This window comes from Gekko japonicus, unplaced genomic scaffold (assembly GCF_001447785.1).
Source record: "Gekko japonicus isolate JY-2015 unplaced genomic scaffold, Gekko_japonicus_V1.1 scaffold52, whole genome shotgun sequence".
Lineage (NCBI taxonomy): Eukaryota > Metazoa > Chordata > Lepidosauria > Squamata > Gekkonidae > Gekko > Gekko japonicus.
This window is the reverse complement of record NW_015168653.1, coordinates 2,204,399-2,214,217: the sequence shown is the minus strand read 5'-3', so window position 1 is coordinate 2,214,217 and position 9,819 is coordinate 2,204,399. Positions and strand designations below refer to the sequence as shown.

At 47.4% G+C, this 9,819-nt stretch overlaps 2 protein-coding genes across 2 annotated transcripts in view; one reads left to right on the top strand and one right to left on the bottom strand.

Moving 5' to 3' along the window:
* Positions 1-4,973: 4,973 nt before the first annotated feature.
* LOC107113738 (zinc finger MYM-type protein 1-like) lies at positions 4,974-9,000 on the bottom strand. Its single transcript, XM_015415099.1, has 3 exons — positions 8,848-9,000; positions 7,706-7,858; positions 4,974-7,118 (listed from the first exon to the last, which is right to left on the bottom strand). Exon 3 carries the CDS (start codon positions 7,098-7,100, stop codon positions 4,974-4,976), a length of 2,127 nt encoding a protein of 708 aa, XP_015270585.1. The 5' UTR covers positions 7,101-7,118; positions 7,706-7,858; positions 8,848-9,000.
* A 377-nt stretch (positions 9,001-9,377) lies between these two features.
* The window catches only part of IPO5 (importin 5), a 40,948-nt gene continuing 40,506 nt past the window's right edge, over positions 9,378-9,819 (top strand). The window contains exon 1 of the mRNA XM_015415114.1: positions 9,378-9,569. Coding sequence (XP_015270600.1) covers positions 9,477-9,569 — 93 coding nt within the window. The 5' untranslated portion in view covers positions 9,378-9,476. The remainder of the gene's footprint in view (positions 9,570-9,819) is intronic.

Here is a 9,819-nt window from a genome sequence, read left to right as displayed (position 1 = left end):
TGACCAAATTTATAAAATTACTTTAAGATCAGGAAAGGTGGAAATTGATGGTGCTCCACTCCCCTTAAATCCAGTAGGAGTAAACCCTGTCCTTCTAAGCCAGTTTGGTGCAGTGGTTAACCACTCTGTCAGAGCAGTTCTCTCAGAGGCCTCTCAGTCCCACAGGGTGTCTGTTGTGGGGAGAGGAAGGGAAGGAGATTGTAAGCTGCTCTGAGACTCCAAGTGAAGGGCAGGGTGTAAATCCAAACCTCATTATTATTATTATTATTAGAGATTGGATTTATACCCCGCCCTTCACTACCCAAAGGAGTCTCAGAGCGGCTTACAATCTCCTTTCCCTTCCCCTCCCCACAAGGAGGGAGAAAAGTTGATCACCCCAGCCAGCCCATTATCCCTCTTACCCTGTCTGACACTTCCAGTGCGAGCTGAAGAGCCTGAAGTTGGCATGGGGCAGGGGATAGCCAAGGGATGGCAGAGAGAAGCAACCAGGCTTGAAACAAAGAGCCCAAGCTTCCTCTCTCTCTCTCTGGCCTCTCAAGAGCTCTGCCTGAACAAAGGTAAAGGTTCCCTTGCTCGAAAGCCAGTCGAATCCGACTCTAGGGTTGCGGTGCTCATCTCCGTTTCAAAGCCGAAGAGCCAGCGCTGTCCGAAGACGTTTCCGTGGTCATGTGGCCGGCATGACTAAACACCAAGGCACACGGGACGCTGTTTCCTTCCTGAACTGCTGAACTACTGACCTTCCACAGCCTGCAGTTCAGCGTCTTAACCACTTGAGCCACCGCAGCTCCATGCCTGAACAAAAGCCATGGGCTAATAGCAGAGGAGTTGTTAGGACATACATTTCTCCAAGTCTCACACACACAGCCAGGAAATGGGCTTGATAAAGAGGGAATACAGATGCTGAAGATCCAGGAGGAACAAAGAACAAAAAGTAAGGAAGAACTAAGGATCTGTCATCATCACCCCCCTCCAGAGCCTAAAAATATATTGAATATTTAAGCAATGAGTTTTTAAAAAAAGGATAAAAAGTGAGAACAGTATGGGTGTTCCTCTCCCTCCGCCCCCCCCCCCCATCCATCTATCCATCCATCCATGAGTGACAGCAGTTTTGGGCACCACGGTTGGACAGTAAACAGTGGCTAGGAAGGCATCAGGAAAGAAGCATGGGGGTGAGATTCCGCCCCCCCCCGGGCCCTTCCAGGACCCACTGACACCTGGGAAGAGTGCCTGTCTTTGTGTCACCACCTCAGACATTAAAGGACTCACCACTGGTGGCACCACCACCACCACCTCAGGAGGGAAAGGGGAAGAGGAAGCAAGTGGGGGGACCCACTCAGTCCTCACAAAGGGGAACAGTCAGCAGCTCCAGCATGGGGGTGAAAGGCGGGCAGGGGGGCACCTTCGTCACCCCCCAGCCCCTCATCCACTTCATTACCATTGTGAGTAGCAGTCTCATCTGTTCTCCTGCCCACTCCTCCTCCATGGTGCATCGAGGGGCAGACAGCGCAGAGAGGAAGGGGTCACTGTGGCTGGCAGGCTACGGCTGTGTGAAAGGAGGTGGGGGGGAGGTGTCACAGCTGGCGCTGCCGCCGACCTCGATGCAGCTCCTTCGGCTTGCCCGCTTTGCCTTTTTCTTAATTTTCTTTTCTTTTTCCTCTGCCCCCAGCCAAACCGGCAGGTGCTTGGCTGCGCCTCCTCGACTCCCAATTGACAGTGGGCTTAACCTATCTGAGTAAGAGAACGGCTCCTCCTCTTGCTGGGAGTGCTGAAAGGGGCAGGTTGCCCACTCTTCCTGTCAGAGGGAGATTTTGTGCCACAGGGTGGGGCACGGAGAGCGCGAGCAGAGTTAGACTGAAGTCCCTTCATGCACTTGGTGGCAACAGGCCCTAGGCCTCTGCTGAGGTGCAGAAGAGGTGACGGAGGAAGGAGCATGAGCACAGTACAGCACAGCACAGAAGTTGGGGCCGACTTCTGAAAGTGGCACTCTAGGCAACCACCCACATCTGGGAAGATGGTTCTTGGTGATAAGGTGACATAAACCCAAAGCCGAGAGAATTAATTGAGGTGTTAGGGGCTGGCTGATTTTCTAACAGGGAAGTCCCCATGCTGGAGAAATATCAGGCCAAAACTACATTTATTACTATGGTGAGATTTGTGAGTTTAGTTTTTCCTTGTTATCCAAAATGCCACTACCACACTCCAAAGGTTGGTCAACAAATTGCTGATGGGTTTGGATTGTCATATTTATTTATTTATTTGATTTTATATACCGCCCTAACCCCCTTGGGGGTCTCTGGGCGGTTTACAGGGGGAGGTGCTAGTCACATTTTTAACCCTAACTTAGGCCACATTGTTCTGGGGGGTGGGACAGGTGGAGGCTGATGTCTCTTTTTGGTGTTGGCATGTTTAGTAAAAACTATGGACACATAACTCACATTGACCAGGTGTTGCAATGCCGATTGAAAAAGCTAGGTAGGAATGAAAAAAGTCAAATGTTTGGGTCATATTGTAGGCAATCGGATCAACAAACCCCAAAACCCAAAGGTAATTATGTGATTGTGTACTAGCCTAAACCTAAAACCAAGTGCTAGGCAGTGTTCCCTCTAAGCTGAGTTAGTGTGAGCTAGCTCACAGTTTTTTAGCTTCCAGCTCACACGTTTTTGTCTCAGCTCAGGAAGGAGGGCGCCAGAGCAAACTAATTTATGCAGTAATCAAATCGCTCGCTCACAACTTTAATGCCAGTAGATCACAAAGTAGAATGTTTGCTCACAAGACTCCACAGCTTAGAGGGAGCATTGGTGCTAGGTAAGATCATTCCAACGAAAGTTGGCTATTATTAAAGGTTTGTCAAAGGCTACTGTTAACTGATCTGATGAGGAAATATACACACAGTCAGATTATTTGGATGGATCTCAGGAAGCTTTCAAAGCTATAACCCCTTCATAATACATTATGATACGCTATGTGGATGATGGGTAGCACCCTGAATCCAAGCATTACCCTCATTACCCTCATTGTGGATGATGGGTAGCACCCTGAATCCAAGCATTACCCTCATTGAGGACTCAGACTAAGTGGCCCCAAAAGCCTCTGTTTTTATAAAATAAGAGGGAAGAAGTCAAAAGAAGATTTAAATCTTCTAGTTTCATGTCTGGAGACAGGATATCATCACACGGGGAATATTGGAGGAAAGGCCTCTCTCATACATGCATATTCCTCACTGCTTCTAAGGCAAAAGCAGCAAAAAGGAAGGGGGGGGGAGAATCTTTTACTGGGGTGAGGGAAAGAATCTGCTTGCAGGCTCTCATTACAAAAAGCTTAAAAATAGTAAATAACAAGAAGTGGGGACCCGCAGTACTCACGGGGGAAGCTCCACGTAGAAGAGGAAGCCACCGCATGTGAGCCTGCTCCCCTTCTCCCCCACCCCTGCCTGGTCCCGATGACGAGGCCCGTGCAGCTCCCAGCCGCTGGGCCCGCCAAACCTTCTCCCCACCCAGCAGCAACTGTGAGGCCTGCACGGCTCCTAGCCGCTAGGCCCGCCAAACCTCTCCCAGCCCCGACGGCGAGGCCAGCTAAACCTTCACAGCAAGGCCTGAGCCACCAAGCCTCCTCCCTCCCCCCGCAGCACCGGCGGGGAGGCCTGACGCCAAGCCGTCTCCCACCCCCTCCGCGGCACTGGTGGCGAGGCCTGAGTGGCTCAGTCACCAGCCCACCAAGTCTTCTCCCTCCCCCAGCACTGGCGGCAGCGGGGGGACAGTTCTCAGGGAATTCTCTGCAAATGCACAAGGAATGCTCTTTTGGGGGGATTTCAGTATCCCCTGTATAGTTTTTTAAACTTTTCAGATTTTTCTGCACACCTGGGGACTGCCCCAAGTGGGCAGGAAAATCTCTTTGCCCCCCATGTGCGGATTTAGATATCCGCACAGAGGAGGTGTCTTGGCTATTAGTATATAGATATTGGTATATATAATTTTAAATTCTTCCACAAACCAAAAAACCTCTAGAAAGGACTCACTCAGTTGGGGTTGAGTGTCCAGGAAAACAGAATAGATGGTGACCTGTAATATTAGGTCACTGGGCTGTGGATGGAATATAATTGTGGGGTGGGTGCAATAAAAACAAAAGCAAATCAACCTGTGCAAACAAGATTAACAGCACAATGCTACACAGTTAAACCTTTCACAACCCATTGAGTGAGAATGGTGTGACTGTACTTATTCTTTTGTACACTTAAGGGCATAGACTTTCCAGTTCCCGGGGGCTGGGGCTGGGCCAGAGGCATTGCTATGCTAGGTCCTTAAAAGGACTGGGGCCCAGTGACATCATAGGGAGGAGCCAGTAACATCACAGGGAGAGCTCTCCATTGCCACTATCTATGGAGGCAGAGCCATGGGGGATTAAGAAATTTAGGGAGCCAAATCTTCTCACTTCAAACTCCTATTAAGTGAGTACAAGCACGTTTTAAAGTAATTTAGAATAGCGCCCACACCCATGGCCCCAAAGAAAACTCACAGTTATGCCACCTAGGATTTTATATACCTTGCTTTCTTACCATACTGCTTAAAAACTCCACCCTAAAAACAGACATTCAGAACAAATTATTAATAAAATAATTAAGTTTATGGGAAATAACTGCATTCCTGTGCATAGTTAATTTCTGGTCTTTAGGTTCAACTTGTAAAACACATTTAGCTTCAACAAATGATCTTCAGACAACTGAAACAACTTTAACTTTTAATTAACAATGCAATTAACAATAAAACCAAATAACAATGCAATTAACAATAAAACCAAATATTCTCCAGGTTCCCTATTACCCCTTCTCCTGTTCCCACCTATCCTTCCCAATTTACCTTCACCTCCCCACCCCAAAAGTTGGCATGTGTTGGTATGATTAGTAGCAAACCTATACATATTGCCTCATCTCAGTATTACCCACTTGTTAAGATGTAACAATCAAAAAGCCCCTGTACTTAAATGACACTGAACGTGCTTGTTCTAATTGATGTTCTCTGAATGAACTCATTAGCTACAACGTTAAGATCAATTTCCTGAGAGATCTCTTTATGTCCATAAAGAATAGCCATGAGATTGAGCCCTGCCTGACTCATGCTTGACTGCAGAAAGGTCTTTACTCTAAGAAGGCATGACAGTGAACTTTCTGAGGTGCAGGAAGAAACAGGTATGGTAAGGCCTATTCTGATAAGTTTAGCTAATTCTGGTAGTAGGTGATGGAGACTTTTCCCTTGTTCTCCACTGAATAGATCAATCACATCACAAAGAGCTAAAAGTTTAACTTTCCGCTCCCTTGCAATATCCAAAAGCATATCCCGATGAAGCCGTAGTCGGGCAGTATCCAAGTCAGTTTTGTAAAAGTTTAGAATGTATGAACTGTCATCCTCTCCTATGGCAAACTTTTCAATTTTGCTCATGTGTTGGAACACATCTGAGGGAAAGCGACTGTCTAAACTGCTGAAGATATTATCAATGGTTTCATAAAAGATTTTCCTGTAGAAATCCTTAGGAGATTGAAACTGGTGAAGATCATCACACCCAGCAACAACACATCGTGCAGGCTTTCTGCACTCAGGAACAGTAGGACTCTCTAAATCTAAGTCTTTTGCTGTTGTGACTGTCCGTGACCAGAACTGTTCAAAGTTATTCTGCAATTGCTTTGTACTCTCCTTTGCAGAAGCAAAAAGAAGTTCTGCTTGATGGAACTGTAGATTACTTTTTTGAAGAGCTGTGTTTAACGTGTCCAAACAACCAAACACAAGTAGCAATAACTGCAGCATGAAGTAAGAAGAAAAACTCCACAAACTTTGCGCATATCCATCTGCTTTTGCCCCAGGATCTCCTCCCTCCTCAGAAGATACATTCTCAAATAACTGAATTAACTCCCCATAATTTGAAGCCACTGCCTCTAAGGAAGCTGCTCTAACAGTCCACCCAGTGGAGTAAAATTGTCTCAGATTTATGTTCTCTGCCTGCTGAAAGTGTTTAGAGAAGGCAAGACATTTTGGTGAAGTTTTCACAAAGGTGATCATGTCAGATAACTCACTCAGAAAACTTCTACACATAGTAACATTTTCTGACATATCTTGTACCACTAAGTTCACAACATTTGCAAAACAATGAACATATAGTGCTCTTGGCTCCTCAGCCTTTACAAGAGCCTGTACTTCACTAAGATGTCTAGCAACATGCAATGCTCCATCATAGCACTGGCCACGACATCTGTCAAGAGAAAGATCAAAGTGACAGAGTATATCATTCAAAACAGATGAGAGAGTTTCAGCAGTTTCATAAAATCCAAAAAAGAATTCCTTCACAAACATATCCTCTGTAGCAATGCGGAAGCAAAATGAAACTTGTTTTTGTGTGGTGATATCTGTAATTTCATCAATAATTATACTGTAATAAACAGCTTTCCTAATCTCTCTCGCTAGTGTACGTAGAACATTGTGAGCCATGATCTCAAGCATCTCATTTACAATGGTAGGTGAAATCCATTTATAGTTTGTACGATTCAACCATGATTTCAGCTGTGGAATATCTTCAGCACGTAGCAGCAAGAGCTGTTTCAGGTTTGACTCTTCCTCATCATGGCTGCATATTTCACTGCCCTCACAGACAAGGTATCTTACTGATGATAAAATTGTCAGCAGTGCCTTTCTAGCATCTTGCATTTGCTTCTGCTGGCTTTCTGAAAACTTGCTATGTGCATTTAACCCTTCTTTAACAGAGGCTATAGCTTGGACAGCTGCACGGTGCAAGTTAGAATTCTGATGGCTGTGAAACTTAAACGGTGCCTTTTCCCAGTCTGAGAAGCCATTCTGAACAAAAATTTCACGAGCATCCTTGTCTCTTGATGTGTTTGGAAGAGGAACGTTCATGTCATTTGCTGCTAAGCGACAGATGTCACAATATGCTTTTTCCGTTGCCACATTATAAGAGAGCCATTCATAGGTTCTTTTCCAAGTATCTTTGTCCTGTTGTCCTGGCTTTTGCTTCACTTTCCTGAACGATGTTGTTGGTGTACAAGAGGAATCTTCAGCATCAGAAAGGACTTCCTTCTTTATAATTCCAAATCTATCCATGGTAAATTGAATGGAGGACTGAAAACAATTCAAAGGAAAATATCAGGATTCTGAAGGAGGAGAAATTACATATAAAATACAGGAGAAGGGATAGCCATGTTAATCATAGGTTGAAATAATATGTCAGAATGTCTGCTGGGACAGGCTTGCCTGGTTGTGCAGCCAGGGTGTAATCCCTGCCGCTTCTAACTTTTTGTAATACCATTTCAAATTTGCCAAAGCATTTCATAGCTTTTTATCCAAGCAACCACCATGCAAAGTAAGCCACAGTGCAATGATACTATTATACGCTTGAAACTAGTTCGTTAGCTATAGCTGCCTAGGTGGTGAACGATTGTCAATACACACCTACTGGACCAATTCTTTAGAGTGTAGACATTTTAAAAAGAATGCTTAACAAGCTTGGTGGGGCCATTAACTTTAAAAAGGAACTAGTTCAGCATCCACTTCAGCAAACTTAGAAAATCACAGGCTTGAAGAGGACACAAAATATCTATCTACCAAAAGAATCCACAAATCCTATAGCAATACATTTGCTGCAGTTCTGAAAGTGCTACTCAGCTGTTCCCCCCCCTCATTTCTTCTCTAATGATTACAGCACTTACTGTTTGCTGTTGTTTGATTCAATGAAAACTGCCTCTGCCTCCTTCCTCCTCCTGGTACACCTCTGCTTCAGGGAGCTCAGTCAGATGGTTGGGGTGGCTCTTATGGAGCCATCAGCCTTGAGTCAGGAGGAGTCGAAGAGATTCTGGCGAGTTCTGACAGAAAAAAAACAATACAAGAACTCATGGGCACTTTGATTAACACATAGAATTCACTGCCACAGGAGGTGGTGGCATGGACAGCTTCAAGAGGAAATTAGATAAGCATATGGAGCAGAGGTCCATCAGTGGCTGTTAGCCACAAAGTATGTTGGGCTCAACAGAGGCCTTGCAGTCTGACTGTTGCTGCATTGAAAGTGGGTGGACCAAGCCAGGGTTAAGGAAGATCATTATCTATTTTTCTTGAAAGTCTAAAATGGATTGGAAAACATTTTCATAATTTTTTTCTCTTGCATTGTTTGGGGTACATAGTGTTGCTTGCGTGTAAATCTTGCCTTCTGAGAGCCTAATTTTAAAAATCATATACCTTCTTTCAGAGGTTCTTCGTTCTTATGTAACATTTATTTGTAAATTGGTTATATAAACCACAACTCCTTTTGAAGTATAAATTCTTAATAAACACACAGACACATACTAACAAACAGGAACAAAGCCCCAAAGGATCATGGAAACCGTAATATAATACAATAGGAAGGGTGGGCAGTCGTGTGTTTCAGAGGCCATTTTAACGGAGTCCCTCGTGTGCGTTCGTAGATACCCGCCAAGGACTGGTTACCTCGGGGAGGCCCAGGCCACCGCCCCCTATATGGGGTGGTGCCCAGGCCCTCCAGCTTAATGAGAAGCCCCCCCCCAGTTTAAACCTATGCTTAACATCATTGCCTGCTTCAACGGAGTATACACGCTAACAGCCTCATTCTGGTCAAAAGACCGAAAAACGCAGAAGCCATTTAAAGAAAATGTGAGTTTCTAAGGCAAACATTTTTTCAACCCACTTTCCCGGCATTAATTTACGATGCCTGCTTCTCGGCCCAAAACGGGTCCTGGATTAAGACACCCCAAAGGCCACTTTCTCCAACCAAACACTACACGCGTAATTGGAATAGATGGCGGCCCAGGCTGAAAATGCTCTCCCCCAACCGCCTTACCTCGCCCCTCAAAGGAATTTATTCAGAGGTCACGGCCCTCAGGCCGGAGGAATGGCGGCAGAAGAAGCGGCGGCGAGGCGTCCGAACGACCCTTTTCCCTCAGTCAGCGAGGAAGGAGGAGGAGGAGGCCCGGCCCTCCACTCGCGCGCTTTCCTCTCCCTCGCCTCCCAAACTCCCGCGCTTTCTCTCCTCTCTTCCCCCCCTCCCCCTCCCCCTCCCCCTGGATTTTCCCGCCCAGTCAAAAAGCAGCTGCGAGCGCCTCCCGCCAATGGCCGCTCAGCTCGACAAAACCCAATCCCGCCCCACTCCCATCCGTCAGATAGGGACCCGGGTAACCCGGGCAAGCATGGCGGGAAATGACTTCACAATGGCTTCCTCATGCCCTATCACAAAAGCGATACGAGGGCCGTCCAATCAGAGGAGAAACCCGTCCGGCCCCGCAGCCAATGTCAGCACGGCAGCCTGGCGACCGGCAGGAGGGGTTTTGTCTGGCCGAGGCGGGGTTGGGGAGAAACCTCCCAAGAGCGGCGCTGTGGCAGCTCCGCCTCCGTCGGGTCGGTGCGCGGCCTGGAGCGCCCGCCTCCCTCCCTCTCCCGCTGCCCGGCTGGCCTCCCTCACTTTTGGCAGCCATGGCGGCGGCAGCGGAGCAAGAGCAACAGCAGTTCTACCTTCTTCTCAGCAACCTGCTCAGCCCGGACAACGTTATCCGGAAGCAGGCCGAGGTGAGCCCCGCGCGGTCTTTCGCCTTCCCTGGAGCCTCGCCGCCCAGAGGCCAGCCTTGCCCTGTCAGCGGCGGCTGCTGCTGATGCGCGTGGGTGCGGGGCCCAAGGGGAGGCCCACGTGCTCTGGACCAGATCCCCGCGCGAGCGGCCGTTGAAGACCGTTGGCTGAGGAGGATCGCTTCCTCGTCGGGTGGCCGGGCCGGTCTTTCCTCCCCACAAAGCCTTGTCCCCGGCTCGGATCTGGGCCCCC